General features: G+C 41.5%; 1 protein-coding gene across 2 annotated transcripts in view; it reads right to left on the bottom strand.

Moving 5' to 3' along the window:
• HEATR3 (HEAT repeat containing 3) overlaps positions 1-20,055 on the bottom strand; it is a 68,291-nt gene that overhangs the window by 15,884 nt on the left and 32,352 nt on the right. The window contains exons 14-15 of one of the 2 annotated variants that reach the window (XM_032424575.1): positions 16,306-16,482; positions 13,346-13,422 (exon numbers count right to left, since the gene is read on the bottom strand). In XM_032424575.1, the coding sequence (XP_032280466.1) occupies positions 13,346-13,422; positions 16,306-16,482 (254 nt within the window). Of the gene's footprint in view, positions 1-12,417; positions 13,423-16,305; positions 16,483-20,055 lie in introns of those variants that run through there. The other variant, XM_032424576.1, reaches the window with a different exon arrangement.

Below are 20,055 nucleotides of genomic sequence, written 5' to 3'. Positions count from 1 at the left end.
CCCAGGTGCCCCGTAAGGTGAAATATTTTTTTTAAACTATGGTGAACTTTTAACTGGAAAAGGGGACAAAATAAAAAGCGCAAGACCCAAGACCTGGAAACTCTCAATGCTTCTTACCAACAGAAGTAGTAAGTGGGCCTCAAGGTATAGGAGGAAAAAAACCAACATCTTTAAAATAGGAAATTAAAATTTCCTAGGGAAATGCTTCCTCAACTCAAACTACAGGTATGTTCCACCTAACTTGGGCCTGAGCTTCCCATCTCAAGAAATAGACCATTATTTGATTAGTTCCGGAAGCTGGAAAGCTGGTGCCCTCCTGGGATTTTCTTTTGCTCTATTCTCCACATCCAATGCATCACCCATTCATTCATCTATTCGCTGAGAGTAAATGAGCAATTGTGACTCCATCCCTCAGCTGCTCTGTCTCTTTTTGCCCTTGACAAGTCCCCCCAAAGACTCTCTCCCCAGCAGCTTCCCTTCCCTGCCTCACATACTCCCCATCCACGTCCCTAAACTGGTAGCCCTTCTTCATCGCTCTTCTTAGCTGACCTTAACCCGTATTCCACATGATTGGCCCCATCCACCTTCTGAAAGCATTCCCTGACCATTCACTTTTCTGATTTTCTCCAACGTCCCAGGGTCACTCCTTCTGTGTTTCCCTTCTGGTTCATCCTCCAACCAGGCCACCAAATACTAGATTTCTCCAAGGCTTGGTCTCAGTAGTCCTTCTGTTCTCTTTTTACTTCTTTCTAGACTAGTAGTTCTCAAAGCGTGTTCCACAGATCCTTTGGGGGTCCCACAAGGTCAAAACTACTTTTGCAACAATACTAAAGTGTGACTTGCCTTTTTCACCATGTTGACACATTGGCCTGTGGGCACAAAAGCAATGGCTCATAAAACTGCTGGTGGTTCCCATAAATCAAGTCACTGACACCAAACTATACCAACAGTCATTGTGTTCTTCCCTATCATGCACTTACAGAAAAAAGAGCTGCACTGAAGGGGCGCCTGGGTGGCTCAGTCGTTGGGTGTCTGCCTTCGGCTCAGGTGATGATCTTGGGGTCCTGGGGTCGAGCCCCGCATCAGGCTCCCTGCTCTGCGGGAAGCCTGCTTCTCCCTCTCCTAATCCCCCTGCTTGTGTTCCTTCTCTCGCTGTGTCTCGCTCTGTCAAATAAATAAATAAATAAATAAAAAAGAGCTGCACTGAAGAAGGTGTTTGATGGGGACGCCTGGGTGGCTCAGTCAGTTAAGCGTCTGCCTTCAGCTCCAGTCATGATCCCAGGGTCCTGGGATCGAGCCCCGCATCAGGCTGCCTGCTCAGCGGGAAGCCTGCTTTTCCCTCTCCGTGCCCCCTGCTCATGCTCTCTTAAAAATTTAAAAAAAAAAAAAAAAAAAAGAATGTGTTTGATGTTGTATGCTAAGTATACTGAAAATTTTTTAAAATGCACTTGATGAATTAGTAAAAATATTAAATTTTATTAAACATTCACTCTTGAACATATCTCTTTCCATATAGATATGTTATTCTAGCACGTTTAGTAAAAAGACCATTATTTCTTTATTCATTTGGCACCTTAGTGGAAAAGCAATTTGCCATATAATTATGGGTCTATTTCTGGACTTTCAATTTTGTTCTTCTGATCTCTATGTCTTGCCTCAATCACTAAAGTTTTATAGTAAGTCTTAAAATCAGGTAGTATAAGTTCTCCAAATTTGTTCACCTTTTAGAAAGCTGTTTTGGTGGGGCGCCTGTGTGGCTCAGTGGTTAAGCGTCTGCCTTCGGCTCAGGTCATGATCCCAGGGTCCTGGGATCAAGTCCTGCAAGGAGCCCGCTTCTCCCTTTGCCTGCCACTCCCCCTGCTTGTGCTTTCTCTCTTTCTGACAAATAACTACAATCTTAAAAATAAATAAAATTTAAAAAATAATAAATAAATAAATAAATATTTTTAAAAAGCTGTTTTGGATATGCTAAATCCTTTGCATTTCCACATAAGTTTTAGACTCAGCTTGTCAATTTCTACAGAAAAGCTTGCTGAGATTTTGATTGGGATTGCCTTGAATCTATAGACCAGTGTGGGGAGAAATGTCATCATCTTCCAATCCATGTGCATGGTATATTTCTCCATTCATGTAGGTTTTAATTTCTCTCAACAATGTTTTGTAGTTTTCAATGTACATGTACTATATATCTTTTTAAAATTTATTTATTTTAGAAAGTGGGGGGGGGAGCAGAGAGAGAGAAAGAATCCTGAAGCAGACTCCCTGCTGAGCATGGAGCCCAAGACCAGGTTGGGGGCGGGGGGGGGGGGGGGGCTGATCCCAGGACTCTTGAGATCATGACCTGAGCCAAAATCAAGAAATCACGAACCAGCTGCTTAACCAACTAAGCCACCCAGGCACCCCTATACTGTATATCTTCTATAAATGTATTCCTACGTACATTTTTGGATGCTAACATAAATACGATGGTGATCTGAACTTCTTTTTGGCTTCTTCATTGCAAATATATAGAAATACAACTGACTTTGGTATATTGATCCTGAATCCTGTGATCTTGCTAAATTTACTAATTCTTTTTTTTTTTTTTTTAAAGATTTTACTCATTTATTTGAAAGAGAGAGAGCACAAGCAGGCAGAGTGGCAGGAGAGGGAGAAACAGGCTCCCCACTGAGCAGAGAGCCTGACATGGAGCTCGATCCCAGGGTCCTGGGATCATGACCCGAGCCAAAGGCAGACAGACGCTCAACCTACTGAGCCACCCAGGCGCCCCTAAATTTACTAATTCTGGTGGCCTTTTTGTATGTTTTTTTTTTTAAAGATTTTATTTATTTGACAGAGAGAGAGACAGTGAGAGAGGGAACACAAGCAGGGGGAGTGAGAGAGGGAGAAGCAGGCTTCCCGCCGAGCAGGGAGCCCAATGAAGGGCTCAATCCCAGGACCCTGGGATCATGACCTGAGCCGAAGGCAGACGCTTAATGACTGAGCCACCCAGGCGCCCCTTTTTGTATGCTTTTAAGGACTTTCTACATACGTGTCAACTGCAAATAAAGGCAGTCTCATTTCTTCCTTTCTGGTACATATGTCTTTTACTTATTTTTTTTATTTTTTTATTTTTTGCTTTATTACATTGGTTAGGATTTCCAATATGATACTGGATAAAAGTAGTCAGAGTGGAAATCCTTGCCATGCTTCTGATCTTGGGCAAAAATAATTCAGTCTTTCACCGTTAAGTACGATGTTGGCTGTAGGTTTTTTGTAGATGTTCTTCAAAAGGTTGAAAAAATCTCCTTCTATTCCTAGTTTGCTAAGAGTGTTAGACTTTTTGTCGAATGCTTTTTCCGCATCTATTAAGAGGGTCATACAGTTTCCAGGTCCATTCTGTACAAGTAGCAGAAAATGTGAATCAACTGGTTTAAACCATAATGACTTTTTTTATCTCATAAAAAATCCAATGAAGGGGGTGGTTCCCTCCCGCCTGTGGCTGAAAGACCGCTCCAGTAGCAGTTTCTGCATTCAATCTGTTGCAATATGTTATGACTGAAGTATAGGAGGGAAGTCTAGATTCACACAGATCTGATCAATATAAGCCAATCACAGTAATTCCATCCCCTTTATCACAGTGGTAGAAGTAAGGTATTTGACCCATTTCTGGCTGCTGATAATGTGCCGATACAGCAGACTGACTGCATGCTGACCAATCCTGGCTCCTCTTTTGGGGCACAGACTAAGGCGATATTTCTCAGCCTCTTCTGCTGTTAAAGTGGGGTGGGGAACTAGTGTTGGCCAATGGAATGTGGGCAGAAATAAGAGTTGCCACTTCGGAGCTTGGCCCTAAAATTTCAAGTGAGATCCTTGGGTCACTCTTCTACTCACCCATAAGGCTAAAAGGACTGGACTCCAATATCATGGAAGCATGTAAAAGAAGGATCCTAGATCCTCGAGAGAGCTACCCAACTTGCATGAGTGGGAAATAAATTTTTATTGTGTTAAGCCACGTGGTCATTCAGATTGTTTCTACATATAACATAAAGTACTATGACTGATACAGAGAGATCTGCTGTGAGGGCTTCTGGACAGGTATTCAGCTTCTAAAGAGACAGAAGAGGAGGGCGCCTGGGTGGCTCTGTTGGCTAAGCCTCTGCCTTCAGCTCAGGTGATGATCCCAGGGTCCTGGGATCGAGCCCCATGTGGGGCTCCCTGCTCAGCAGGGAGTCTGCTTCTCCCTCTCCCTCTGCAACTCCCCCCACCCCACTCGTGCTCTCCCTCTCTCAAGCAAATAATCTTTTTTTTTAAAGATTTTTTTATTTAATTAATTGACAGAGAGAGAGAGAGACAGCGAGAGAGGGAACACAAGCAGGGGGAGTGGGAGAGGGAGAAGCAGGCTTCCCTCCAAGCAGGGAGCCCGATGCGGGGCTCGATCCCAGGACCCTGGGATCATGACCCGAGCTGAAGGCAGACGCTTAACCAACTGAGCCACCCAGGTACCCCGCGAATAATAAATCTTTTCAAAAAAAGAGACACACACACACAAGGAGGAGAAAGTCCCCTTTCTGGCTCTGGACCCTAATGTCTCTAGACGTCTTCTAACCACAAAAGGGAGCTATAGCCCATGTGCTGAAGAAGGCAAAGCAAAAATGTGGGAAGAGACTGGATATTTGATGATGCTAACGAGCTGCTGAATCAACCAGCCCTCTCATCGGATTTTATGTGAACTAGTAAGTTCATTACAATCTAAGACAGTGGATCCCCATTTTCTGTTGTTTGCACTCAAAAACATCTTCTCTGATACTTAAATCAAAAACTCATCGGTTTTCCCCCAGCCTGCTCCTCTTCTGGTGTTTCCTATTTTGGTAAATGGTTAACACCATCCAACAAGTTATGTAAGCCAGAAACCTGACTCAACCCTGACGCTTCCCTCCATCTTACTGTTTTCCCCCTTGTGTCTAATCCATTACCACCTGCTGTTGTATCTTTCTACTTCAACACCACACTGATCAGAACCAACACCATCGATCTCCCAAACCACCCCAATAACCTCCTGGCTGGTCCACCTGCTTCTCCTCTGGCTCACCTCTAATCTTTTCTTCACACCGCAGCCAGAGCAGAGGTTTCCAAAATTTTAGTCTGATCATATCATCCCTCCTCTCTATTCCTCTCTGTTAAAAAATATTTGAGGGACTTCATTTTCCCATTGCTTGTAGGATAAAGATGTAACATCTTAAAAACCCTGGCGGTCAGGCCCCCACCTGTCTCACTGGTCACACCTTACAATGAACACCTACCACACGGGAGCTTCTACTGGCCCCTCATCCTTGTCTCACTCTCTCTGGCCCCGGGATCTTTGTATATGCTGTTTCCTCCCTCTGGAAACGATTCTCCCTGCTTCGTCCCCCAGTTAACTGCTTCTATCACTTCTCCAGGAGGTCTTTCCTGGTCTCCAGTGTGGCCTCATAGCTTCACGTACCCTCTTTTTAGCACTTGTCACTTGTAATTTTACACAGATTCTATCTGTCTCCTACTAGCCCCTAAGCTCTATAAGACAAGGACTGTATTTGCTTACCTTGGTGTCCTCAATAGCTAGCAGAATGCCCAGCACACAGGAGCTTCAATAAATCTGATCAAGAATCAAGTGCTATATATGAAGAAAGGGTAAATATATGATACAAGATGCTCTTAAGTGTCTAGAACACTGACCCCTGATCTTGTCTAAATGGTTAGAGAAAGTTTCCCTGTGGGAATTACTGATTGAATTTTTTTTTTTAAAGATTTTATTTTTAAGTAATCTCTACACCCAACATGGGGTTCCAACCCACAACTCCAAGATCAAGAGTCTCATGCTCTACTGACTGAGCCAGCCACATACCCCTGAACTGAGTTTTGAAGGATGACTCGGAGTTAACTAGATGAAACAGGAAAAGAAGCCCAGCAATGGGTATGCACATGCATGTGATGCAAAGGAGCAGGGCACGCTCAAGCCACTGAATAAAGGGCAGAATGGCTGACGCTTACTGAGTGAGGCAGAGAACAGAGTGGGAGACCAGAGGGCCAAGCAGAACCAGACGACATAAGGAGTCGTGGGTTGGATAACCACATCATTTAATGTCGGTACTGGAGCACTTGCTTTTTCAGCCTTTTACATATTAGTTTCCTACGTTTTCATTTTCATATCATTTCAAACAATGAGAAGTTACAAAAATAGTTCAGAGAAGTCCCATGTACCTTTTCCCAATTTACTACTTATTTACCTTTTGTCTTATTTGCTTTATTATTCTTTCTGTTTATATATAAATTTTTTTTTTTCCCTGAATCATTGGAGAGAAAGTCAGAGACCTCCTGTCCCTTTACAAGGATATTCTCGTCCATAAATAGTGATGGAATCAGGGACTTGAATATTGATAAATCGCTGTTATCCAGTTCACTTTGCAAATTCACCTTTTGTCTGTTTTGTTCATTATAGCTGTTTCTATCCTGGTCCCACACCCAATCCCGGATCTCACACTATCCCATCAATTCATTTTGATATTCATCCAGGGTCATCTTGGCAGTCAGACTCCTGTCGATAATTATGCTGGGCTAACAGGCACAAATCTGGACTCTATCAGGCAAACCTAGCAAAGGGGTCATGCTACTTGCAGGATATGGTGAGGATTTTAAACTTTATAGCTTGTGGGTAATGGGAACCATTGAAGTGATTGAGCATAAAAGCAAGGAAGAAACTTGAGTAAGTTCATGTTTCAAAAAGACTACTGTCACTCCATTGTGAAGAAAAAATAACATGGGGGCAAAATTTGTATAATAAATAAATGTTGAGTGAATAAACACATTAAGAAACAACTGCATCTAGCAATGTCCACAATAGCCAAACTGTGGAAAGAGCCAAGATGTCCATCAACAGATGAATGGATAAAGAAGATGTGGTATATATATACAATGGAATATTATGCAGCCATCAAAAGGAATGAGATCTTGCCATTTGCAACGACGTGGATGGAACTGGAGGGTATTATGCTGAGCGAAATAAGTCAAACAGAGAAAGACATGTATCATATGACCTCACTGATATGAGGAATTCTTAATCTCAGGAAACAAACTGAGGGTTGCTGGAGTGGGGGGTGGGGTGGGAGGGATGGGGTGACTGGGTGATGGACACTGGGGAGGGTATGTGCTCTGGTAAGCGCTGTGAATTGTGCAAGACTGTTGAATCTCAGATCTGTACCTCTGAAACAAATAATGCAATATATGTTAAGAAAGAAAAAAAGAAGAAGAAGAATGTAGCAGGAGGGGAAGAATGAAGGGGGGGAAATCGGAGGGGGAGAAGAACCATGAGAGACGATGGACTCTGAAAAACAAACTGAGGGTTCTAGAGGGGAGGGGGGTGGGAGGATGGGTTAGCCTGGTGATGGGTATTGAGGAGGGCACGTTCTGCATGGAGCACTGGGTGTTATGCACAAACAATGAATCATGGAACACTATATCTAAAACTAATGATGTAATGTATGGGGATTAACATAACAATAAAAAAATTAAAAAAAAAAAAAGAAACAACTGCATCTAGAATTGCTCAGAATACTTTCTGACTCAAAGCTTGAAGAGTAACCAATGCAATACAAAATTGCAATTCTCAACCTGATATCCAAGCATAAATAAAAAAAATCCATAAACATTCTGAACTCCAATGCAGGTATGCACATGTGGTGGTTTCAAAATACCTACCAGGGCGCCTGGTTGGCTCAGTTGGTAGAGCGTGCAACTTTTTTTTTTCCTTAAATATTTTATTTATTTGAGAGAGAGAGAGAGAGAGAGAGAGCACTAGTGGGGTGAGGGGCAGAGGGAGAAGCAGGCTCCCCACTGAGCAGGAAGCCTGACACGGGGCTTGATCCTGGGACTCTGGGATCATGACCCAAGCTAAAGGCAGACGCTTAACCGACTGAACCACCCAGGCGCCCGGAGCATGCAACTCTTGATCTTGGAATTCTAAGTTCAAGCCCCACATTGGATGTAGAGACTACTTAAAATCTCAAAAAAAAAAAAAAAAAAAAAATTATATACATATATGTATATATGTCTACCAATTATTTGATAACCCACCCTTCAAGAAGTGGAACTTAATTTTCCTCCATCTGAGTGTGCACTGGACTCAGTGACTTACAACAAATAAAATGTGGCAGAACTGATGGTGCGTCACTTCTGAAACTAGCTTTCTCCTCTCTCTCTCTCGGATACTGACTCTGGGGGCAGCCAGGTGCTATGTCATGATGACACTCACAGTGAGGAACAGAGGCCTCCTGCCAACAGCCGTGTGAGCGAGCCACCTTGGAAGAAGTCTTCCAGCCCCGGTCAAGACTTCAGCTGACTGCAACCATGGCCAACATCTTTACTGCAACCTTGTAAGACCCTGAGGAAGAACCACCCAGTTAAGCTGCTCCTCAATTCCTGACCCAAAGAAACTGAGAGAAAATAAATTTTGTTATTTTAAACTACCAATTTTGGGGCAATTTGTTACACAAAAGATAACGAATGCGGTGCATTTAGTTGAGGAGTCTATGATTCTCAGTAAAATTAATGACCTGAAAAGGGTAAGAATTACTACTGTAAAACAAGTACTGGATTTTTAAAAATCTTTGGTGCTCATCCTATAGCTTCTATGGGTCTATTTTTTATACAAGTTTGGGATTAGGTTCAACAAATGAGAAGATTCTATTCTCCAAACCACTGGAAGACTCAAAAGAACGTTTAAAAATGCTGTAGGGGCGCCTGGGTGGCTCAGCCGGTTAAGTGTCTGACTCTTGGTTTCGGGCTCAGGTCATCTCAGGGTTGTGGGATGGAGCCCCACATCAGGTTCCACGCTCAGTGGGGAGTCTGCTGGAGACTCTCTCTCCCCCTTTCTTTTTGCCCTTCCCCCCACTCAAGCACTTTCTCTTGCTCTCTCTAAAATAAATAAATAAATCTTAAAAAAAAAAAGGAACCAGCTGAGAAAAGCAAACTTTACCCCAACTTATCAAACTAAGGTCGAACAGAATATCCAGTAGAAATGAAGTACTTTTTCATTTTATAAGAAGAAACATCTACCGTTAGACCTAACTATGATTCTGACATAACAATATATCCATAAATTACTGTTAAAGAAAAAAATCCAAGTTATAGAACATGATGTTCCCATTATAGATACAGTGTATTCATATATGTTTAGATGGGTAAGTCCAGAAAAACTTCTAGAAAGATACAGTATTAATCAGGGATTTTTCAGCTATAACCAGCAAAAACTCATCATGGCTATCAAAAAATAAAGTTTATTATTATTATTATTATTTTTTAAGATTTTATTTATTCATAAGAGACAGAGAGAGAGAGAGGCAGAGGGAGAAGCAGGCTCCCCGCCGAGCAGGGAGCCCGACGCGGGACTCGATCCCAGGACCCTGGGATCAAGACCTGAGCCGAAGGCAGACGCCCAACCATCTGAGCCACCCAGGCGCCCAGAAAATAAAGTTTATTATAAAATTCTAGGGAAGGTCACAAAATTGAAGAGAGGGGAGGAGGATCAGCTTCTGCAAGTGGACAGGAAATGGCAGACACAGGGCCCCAGGGACCCAGGGCAGCCACAGGAATGGTCTAAGAAGAAGCTGCCCCCAAAAAGAAGACACCATTTGGCCACAGGCCTCTCGATGCCACCACAAATATGCAAACTGACCCTTGACGTGTGTTTGGTTCCACACCATTCTAAGTCCTTTGGCAGAATCATCCAAAAAACCAAGAGTTTCTTTGGTAACAGGCACTATTGGTATCACAGTCTAATTAGAAGACTTATTTCGAAGCAGTAAGAGATGACGACAGACATTCTGTCGGAGGGGACAGACTGTATGGATTAGATAGGTACAAGAAATCCATATTTTATAAAAATAAAATGGCAGAGAAAGGGAGTCTTCTGCCAAAAGTGGATGTTTAAAATACTATAGAGCAATTTTACTATTGTTGCTGAAAAGAAAGGATTTCTGGATATTGTGAAGTGAGTTCTAAAACTGCTCATGTCCTACATATTGGTTAAATACAATCAAATACTGGTCCATGCAATTTCAAAAAGGCAGGAAGCAAGCCTACAACAGAACTGGGTGAACAGGACCGCTGAAGAGATAAGGACCCTTCCCTATCTTGACAACTCAAAGGTATTTCTTTGAAAGGCTAAATAAAAGCAAAAAATAAAATTGCAAATAAGGAAATGTAATTAAATGACTGATATTTCAAAATCAATTCTATCATGGGGCACCTGGGTGGCTCAGTCGTTAAGCGTCTGCCTTCGGCTCAGGTCATGATCCCAGGGTCCTGGGATCGAGCCCCGCATCGGGCTCCCTGCTCTGCTGGAAGCCTGCTTCTCCCTGTCCCGCTCCCCCTGCTTGTGTTCCCTCTCTTGCTGTGTCTCTCTCTGTCAAATAAATAAATAAAATCTTAAAAAAAAAAAAAGTCAATTCTATCTTAAAATGAGTTTCCATCTTAAAGCCCCCTCCCAAAAAAAAAGTTTAAAAAATGAGAAGTAAAGCAGTGATTTTTATTTCCTTGGGCAAATATGCCATGGTAGGTTGAATACTTAAAAATATCTCCTAAAACAAAGGATCTCACATGAGTTCATACTTCAACATTTAAAATAGAGCAGAGAGCCCAATGCGGGGCTCGATCCCAAGACCCTGGGATCAGAACCTGAGCTGAAGGCAGATGCTTAACCGACTGAGCCACCCAGGTGCCCCCAAATAAATACATTTTAAAGATTTTTTCCCTACATTCTTACAGGAAAAAAGTTTCTATTATACATGCCATGAATAATATTCGCATGATCTACTGAGCTATTATGTAAACAGAGTCATAAAGTATATTTAATCTTTTCCTATCTTTCCCTGTTGTTCGAATAGCAAAATTAAATGTAGCAATATAAGCCAAACTATCAATGCCTCAAAGTCTAAAATTTCTGGATTTCTGGATGGCATATTTTCTTCTTTTTTTTTTTTTTAAAGGAGTAGGCAGGGGGAGGGGCAGAGGTAGAGGGAGAAAGAGAATCTTAAGCAGGCTCCATCCCAGTGCAGATCATGATCACGATACAGGGCCTGATCCCACAACTCTTGAGATCACGACCTGATTCAAAATCAAGAATTGGATGTTTAACTAACTGAGCCACCCAGGCGCCCCTGGATGGCACATTTTCAATGTAAGAATTCACCTTCTACTATTCTATAGGACAATTCTGAATACAACAACTGCTTTAGAGGCTGCTTAATGAAACAGAAACTCACTCACATTTATTCATTCAACAAATATTTATCAAGAGCCTACTAGCCCTGTGCTAAAACCGGAAATTTTGTTCTTCTTGAAAACAATTCTATTCTCTAAAAATCTGAAGCAGGGAGAACTCTGAAACTTTTCTTCATTGGAAGAATCCTTCTCTCAAAACCACAACGAGATACCACTTCACACCTAGCAAGAAACACTATTATCAAAAAGACAAGAGATAACAAGTGTTGGCGAGGATGTGGAGAAAAGAAAACCCTTCAGCACTGTTGGTGGGAATGTAAGTTGGTGCAGCCAGTGATGAAAACAATACGGACATTCCTCAAAAATTAAAAATAGAACTACCATATGACCCAGCAATTCTGCTTCTGCGTATATATCCAAAGGAAACTAAAACACTACCTCAAAAATATACCTGCACCCCTCATGTTCATCGCAGCATTTATGATAGCCAAGACACAGAAACCACCTAAGTGCCCATCAATGGATGAATAAAGAGTAAACAGTGTCTGTACACACACACACACACACGTACAGACATGCACACACACACAATGGAACACTATTCAGCAACAAAGAGACAGAAGGAAATCCTGCTATTTGCAACAATATGTACAGGCCTTGAGGACATTATGCTAAGTGAAATAAGTTAGAGAAAATCAAATTGTGTATGATCTCACATATACAGGGAATCAACAACAGCAACAAAAAAACCAAGCTCTTAGACACAAAGAACATACTGGTGGTTGCCTGAGGTGCGTGTGGGGGATGGGTGGGGGAGAAGGCAATATGGGGGAAAGGAGACGAAAGACACAAACTTTCAGTTATAAGAAGTAAGAGATGTAATATACAGCATGGTGAAGACAGCAATACTGTATTGTATATTTGAAAGTTACTTAAGAGTGTAAATCTTGAAAGTTCTCATCACAAGAAAAAAACACTTAACTGTGTGAGATGATGGATGTTAACTAGACGAAAAAGGTCTGGGTATTGGGCCTTTTAACAGGACAACTGGGATCAACTGTGGGAAGATTTGAAAATCTTCACTGACAACTCTTCGGATCAAGCAAATGCATGGACAATGGAGCTGGTCCAGGCTCCCCCCCCCCCCCCGCCTCTCAGACAATGAGGTACTGAAACTCCCCCACCCCTCGCTCCAGCTGTCACCCTATTAATGCAAGGACATTGAGAGTAATGCTGGAGATTCCTGCTGTCAGTCTTGTTTTTAATATCTCACATATAGTCAAAGCTATATCCGTTACCAAGTGAAAAACCCAGAACAGGGCTATCTGGGATTTTTAAAAAGACTTTGTAAGACACAAAGCTTGCAATTAAAAAGTTATTTATTAAAAAATATTTCCTTCTAATTCTGATTCCATATCAAATTAAACACGGAGTGATGTTACAAAGCAGTAAGTGATCAGCTCCGTTTGTACGGAGGCTGACAATGACCTCACGAATTCCTCAGTATATTCTACTAAATAGTGGGATACAAACTCAACTCATTCACTTCTGCACAAAAGGGAAATTTAATTGGTATACTTCATACCAAAAAACTTTAATAAAGCTTGTCTTCATATTTCAGTTTAGAGATTTAGCTAATATAAAATGATGCTTGCTAGCTTTGGCAGCACGTATAAAATGATACTTGCTTAAAAGAGCATCCAAGCAATGCTTTGGATTTTCCTTTCCTGCAAAATTCAAGGAAAACATGATTGTTTGGGAGGTTCTTTGCTGCTCACAAAGAACCACCTGAGATTCCTTTCTGTTTCTACTCTTCCACTCTTCATGTTTCCAGTGATTAAAACATGCTGGAAACATAATTTAGAGAATACTAGAAATGCCACAGAGATCCCACGGCTTAAAAGAGTTTCTGAGAGGTTTTGAAGTTTTTATAAACTTCAAATGAATGTACAGGATACAGGGATTTAAAAAATGACTTTTAGAAACACATACACTCCAAGGAAATACTTTAGTACTCTTTAGCATTGAACACTTGGGGCGAGAACTGGTCTCTCTTTCAATGGTTCAAGTAGTCAGTCTTTTCTCAACAGTTTCTTGATAAGCGACAAACCTTCTCAAATTCATCTTCACATTGTCGAGAACACACAGCTGATCTGGACTGTATTTACCTCTCCCTTCTTTTCGTATCTGCCAAAAAATCATACGTGATTTGGTATACATTACTAATTCCTTTAGATAAGAAAGCATTTGATTTGGGGTGTATTCTTTTCAGAACAAAGAGCTGCCAGAATTTGGTGAAAGATTTTCGCTTTCCAAGGTAAAAGAATACAGTGTGTGAGCCCTAAAGATAAATTAAGATTATGCACCTTTTAAAAATGATCGTTCCAAGAACGGCTGAATTGTAGACTTTAAAACAGTAAGTTTTATGCTATGTGAACTAGACTTCACCTCTAGTCTAGAGCAGCGGTTCTCAGATTTTAGCAACAGTATCATCTCTGGAAAGCTTGTTAAAAAACAGGGCCCACCCACCATTTCTGATTTTCAGTAGGTCTGGAGTTGGGCCTGGGCATTTGCATTTGTAACAAGTTACCAGGTGATTCTGATGCTGCTGATCACAGGGCATTCCTGAGAGCCAGTGCCCTGGAGAAGTTCTTCAGTAAAATGCATTGTATCATATTGAAATGCAACTTGGGGCTAAATATGTACCTGACAGTCTCTAATGCAATTGTGGCTTCATTCACAGAAGAACATATGAAAAACTACAAGCTGCCCTTCTGGCTAACAAAGAAATTTCATTAGGGCTTTATACCTTTGAGAAAAGAAAAACACTTAATGAAACATCATTACCATAGCAATGCATAGTAAGTAGGCAAATCAATCAGAACAGCCCTCCCAGTGGTTAGGGGTTGTTTTGCTGGTTCATAGTTTACGTAACTCCTCTCTGAGCATTTGCTTCTGCAGGCTGAATTCTCAACTATATCTGCTTTCCCTGCAGCTGCAGAGAAATAGGGCATATTTTCTCCTTACCGTGCAGACTCCTTTTTCAGATGTTCCAAGGGCCTGCCTGCACCCTTTAAGAACACTGTGGATACCCACCACGTACTGGTATGGAAATATCTCTAGGAGATAGTGTTAAGAGAAAACACACAAAGCACAGGATTGTGAATATATTAGGCTACCTTTTGGATAACAAAGGGGGGAAATACTAATGCACGTCTGTCTTTACGTGGAGAAACGTCACTCAATTTGGTTACCGAGGAGGCAGAAAATAAAGGGAATAAAACCTCTCACTTCTTAAAGAACAGACAGACATGGATGAACACAGAGTCAAAAGGAACAAACTTCCAGTTATAAGCTAAATAGGTCATGGGAATGTAATGTTCAGCATGGTGACTCTGATTGTATATTTGGAAATTACTACGAGAGTAGAGCTTAAAAGTTCTCATCACAAGAAAAAAAATTTCCAACTCTGTGTGGTAATGGATTTAACTAAACTACTGTAGTAATTATTTCCCAATACGTACATGTACCAAATCACTATGAACCACTAAAACTAATACAATGTAATATGTCAACTGTATCTCAATTAAAAAAAAAAAAAGCAAAAAAAAAAAAAAAAACAAAAACCCAAACAAAAAAACCTACAGGCTTGAACAAAGCGTAATTAAGGGTAAACTGTTCAATTGTTTACCCTAGACTTAAGTTACCTATTGGTGAATCTTAACTCAATAAAGATTAGCCACTATGATTACATTTTTTAAATATAAGATGCCCAAACATGAAAACGTTAAAAACAAACCAATACTGATGTCCTTAAACCAACACTGACTTTAGATTTAACTACGACATGGAATGTTTATGGTGTGTGTTGCTAGTTTTCTAAAGAAAATGATTTAGTCCTTAAAAAAAACTTCAGAAAATTTAAGTTACTAGACATACAATCATATTCTCCTAAAAAATTATCACAGAGTTCTCTCCTTGAGAAATCAATTCTGCATTAGAAGCTTGTTAGATAAAAGAAATACATATTGGGGGTGCCTGGGTGGCTCAGTCGGCTAAGCTTCCAACTCTTGGTTTCAGCTCAGGGTTTTGAGATTGAGGCCCGTGTCCGGCTCCGCACTCAGCAGAGTCGGCTTGTCCCTCCCCCTCTGCTCCTCCCCCGGTTCTCTCTCTCTCTCTCTCTAAAATTAAAAAAAACAAAAACAAAATATACATATTGGAAAACAACAGAAGTAAGCTAAGTTTTCATCCAAACCTCTATTTTCTTGGCAAAGATTTAAAAACAAATGTTTAATTTGAAATCTAAAAGCAAAAAATACAAACATTTTTATTTCTCAAAATGACATAATTTAGAAATGGAAATTTTGTTTGTTGGTTTGTTTTTTAAGTAAACTCTATGCCCAACATGGGGCTTAAACTCATGACCCTGAGATCAAGAGTCATATTCTCCACTGACTGAGCCAGCTGGGCGCCCCTAGAAATGGAGATTTAGATAATTGGAGAATGGTAAACTTAAACTTATAGACATAGGATTCAAGGCTGTTTTTAAAATTCCTGGTGCCTTCCCCTGGCCACCAAGTTACTGAAAATTACTTTTTGACTCAAAGTTAGCTTTGATGATTCTGGTGAAACAAAAAAATAAATAAAAGGGTAAATGAAGGGAGCTACATTCTCCGACAGAGACCAGCCTGGAGTTTGCCCTTTTTTTCAGAGCACCAAAGGGAAATATTCACAACACTGAAATCAAGCTGTAATGTATTAGCTGTAACGACATAAAATAAATCCACAACGTATACGAAAGTGCTTTGTAGGCCACAGACTGCGGTGCTTCTCCACAAGCACTGTGAGCATTACTGAACTCTTCTAGAAAGGGGACCGTGCCCACACCATTCTGGCCCAAGTCACAGTGATTCAACAGAAAGGCCTGAGCTCTGACTCAGCCAACAAGCATTCTTCAGTTCTGGGGATGAAGCGCTCTATGAATCACAGAGATTGCATGGAGGAAACTACAGGCCCCCCTTCTCGGAGGATGGTGAGACCTAAGCATTTACGCACAAAACAGCTACATACCTTCATTTTGAAGACTGGCTGGAATTCCTTCAGAGCCGATAACAATTTAATCTGAACTGAGGCCCTTTCAGCTTCTTTACCATCTGCAAAAACATCGAAGAGAGCATCCAAGGCTTCTCCTGCCACCACAAGGGAGGGATCTTTGGTGGCAACTTCAAGCAGAAAGCACCCAATGGTCTGGAGACGACAAGGCACACTGTTATGTCTAATATTCTAACATCAGTTTCCAAAATAAGTACTAACTTTAAATGTGGCAACAATTCACACATGGTATTTTAAAATTTAGAAATACCAGAGACAAATTAAAACTCTGAAAGAACTAGGGGCGCCTGGGTGGCTGTCGTTAAACGTCTGCCTTCGGCTCAGGTCGTGATCCCAGGGTCCTGGGATTGAGCCCCGCATTGGGCTCCCTGCTCAGCGGGAAGCCTGCTTCTCCTTTTCCCACTCCCCCTGCTTGTGCTCTTTCTCTTGCTGTGTCTCTCTGTCAAATAAATAAATCTTAAAAAAAAAACAAAACTTTGAAAGAACTAAAGATTAAAGACTTCACATATATTTATAAATACACCAAGTATAATATCAACAAGATAAATTAAGTATATTAGAGTTTACATTCCTAAATAAAATCAATTAAAATTCATAAATGATATATGAAAGATTGGTTTCGGAAATTAAAATTTCCCCTCTATCTCCCTCAAAAAGGCTTTCCCTGTGGTGTCAAAATACAGATATAGATCTGCAACAAAAAAAATATGCTTTTAAAATTATATGAAAGAATAAAATTATATGAAAAACACTCTAGGACAATTAAAAAAACAAAGAACACTTAATCTCTTTCTGATTCCCTGTGATGATCTTTAACACCCATCCACCCTGTGATGATTAGCTAGCTAATGAACAGGCCATTCCCAGTCTGTGAGGAACTGTTCAAGAGTGAACTTACTTTGTTTTGGCTGTCCTGCTCCACCCTTTATGTCTTAAGGGTGATGTGCACATCTGGTATTATCGGTGGGAGAGTGGAAATGCTAAGAACAGCGAGTCCAAACTCCAGCTGTGACATAAATAACAGGCTGACCCTTAGAAAGTCCATTACCCGCTCTGGACCTCTATTTTCTTATCTGAATTTAAGTACTCTAGATAACATCTAGGATAGTATTTAGAGTTAATAACTTATAATAAAATACGAAGCACATACTGTCACCTATGAAGTAGTCTTACTAAAAAAATTAACCTGAATCTGAATCTGATCCAGCCTTTAGATCTAACTTCCAGTTTGCAGAAAATACAGAGGATAAAGGAACAAGCTTAACACCACAAGGAAGCAATCAGACAAATTCAGAGGGTTGGATACTGTGAGACAACCACCCCCAGGAGTTGAGGAAAAAACAGGTGGTAGCAGAGGTGCCCAGCTGGCTCAATCGGTGGAGCACGTGACTCCTGATCTCAGAGTCATGAGTTCAAGCCCGGTGCTGGGCATAGAGCTAGGAAGGAAGGAAGGAAGGAAGGGAGGGAGGGAGTGAGAAAAAAAAAAACAGGTGGTGGGAGGTAGTGCTAGGGAGAGAAGTTTCTAGATTGAGAGAAGCTTAGAAGATCCAAAACCAAACATAACATGTAGACTTGACTTAGATGCTCATTTAAACAAACTATCTGTAAATAGATGTTTTTGGAACAACTGGAAACACTTGAGGATGGACCATGCAGAAGACATATTAAACAATGAGGGGGTACCTGGGTGGCTCAGTCAGTTAAGCGTCTGCTTTTGGCTCAGGTCTTGATCCCAGGGTCCTGGGATGGGGCCCCGTGTCAGGGTCCCTGCTCAGTGGGGAGTCTGCTTCTCTCTCTCCCTCTGCTCCTCTCCACCCAGTCCTCCCCTCCCCCCAACCCAAGGCTCGTGCTCTCTCTCAAATAAATAAATAAAATCTTCAAAAAAAAAAAACATGGGGTGCCTGGCTGGCTCAGTCAGTTGAGCGTCTGCCTTCAGCTCAGGTCACGATCCCAGGGTCCTGGGATCGAGTCCTGCATCGGGCTCCCTGCTCAGTGGGGAGTCTGCTTCTCCCTCTGCCTGCTGTTCCCCCTGCTTGAGTGCTCGCGTTCTCTCTCGCTCTCTCACAAATAATTCTTTTTAAAAAAATTAAAAATTAAAATTAAAAAAAAAGGCATTTAACAATGATGATTGATTGTATAAGGGTGATAATAGTGGTTATGTAAGAAACTGTACTTGGTTTTTTTTAAAGATTTATTTATTTATTTGAGAAACAGAGTGGGGGGTGAGGGGCAGAGGGAGAGCGAGAAGTAGACTCCCCACTGAGCAGGGAGACTGACAAGGGGCTCAATCGCAGGACCCTGAGACCATGACCTGAGCCGAAATTAAGAATCCGACACTTAACCAACTGCGCTGCCTAGGTACCCCAAAACTGTCCCTATTTTTAAGACATGCATACTGAATCAACAGGGCAAAATACCATGATGTCTTTAATACTGAGCTTTAACTTTAACATACTTTAACATACCCAGCAAAGAAACTGTGTGAAGTGCATATGATAGAATATTAATGATTGTTAAATATGCTTAACTAGTATACAAAATTCATTGTACTTTCTACTTTGCTTGGAAATGTGACTAAATAAAAACATTTTAGGGGCACCTGGGTGGCTCAGTCGGTTAAGCGTCTGCCTTCGGCTCAGGTCATGATCCCAGGGTCCTGGGACTGAGCTCCACGTTGGGCTCCCAGCTCGGTGGGGAGTCTGCTTCTCCCTCTCCCTCTGCCTCTCAACCTGCTTCTGCTCTCTTTCTGTCTCTCTCTCAAATGAATAAATAAAATCTTTACAAAAAACAAAACAAAAAAACATTTTAAAAATCACATGTTATGCCCGAGAAAAACTTGCTGCTCCTAAGTGGATCTTGGAAATTATAGTCTTAAGGGGCAGGAAGGGATTTAACACGCACATGCTCATCTGTGTATGTGTACACAGACAGCAACACGGCGATATTCTCTCTCACTTATGTGTCTCTTTTTATCAAAAATCCCTAGAGTAATAGAGAAGAACGGAGTCACAGTGGCTGTCTCTCTAGAGTCAAAGTCGGGGGCTGGAAAGTTAGCAATGGAGATGAGTCTTTCATTATACATTCTTTTCTACTTTTGTGAATGTTTTGTTACATGCAGGTATCATCTTTTTAAAATAAGGTTCTTAAGATTTTTTTTTTTTTTTTTTTGACACAGAGAGAGAGACAGGAGACGGGGAACACAAGCAGGGGGAGCGGGAGAGGGAGAAGCAGGCTTCCCGCTGGGCAGGGAGGCCGATGCGGGGCTCGATTCCAGGACCCTGGGACCATGACCCAAGCTGAAGGCAGACGCTCAACGACTGAGCCACCCAGGCACCCCTAAAATAAGGTTCTTAAAAAACATCAGTCATTGGGGCCCCTGGGTGGCCCAGTCCGGCTAAGCGTCCAATTCTTTTTTTTTTTTTTAGAGAGAGAGAACAGGGGAGGGGTAGAAAGAGACGGGGAGAGAGAAGCAGACTCTTCGCTGAGCCCAACGCAGGGCTCGATCTCATCATCCTGAGATCATGACCTGAGCTGAAATCAAGAGTTGGCTGCTTAATGGACTGAGCCACCCAGGTGCCCCAAGTGTTCAATTCTTGATCTCGGCTCTAGTCTTAATCTCAGGGTCGTGAGTTCAAGCCCCACGTCGGGCTCCACACTGGGCATGGAGCCTACTTAAAAAAAAAAAAAAAAAAAAAAAAAAAAAAAAAA

This window comes from Phoca vitulina, unplaced genomic scaffold (assembly GCF_004348235.1).
Source record: "Phoca vitulina isolate PV1807 unplaced genomic scaffold, GSC_HSeal_1.0 scaffold30, whole genome shotgun sequence".
Lineage (NCBI taxonomy): Eukaryota > Metazoa > Chordata > Mammalia > Carnivora > Phocidae > Phoca > Phoca vitulina.
The sequence above is the reverse complement of the archived record's forward strand: the minus strand, read 5'-3'. Positions and strand labels throughout refer to the sequence as shown.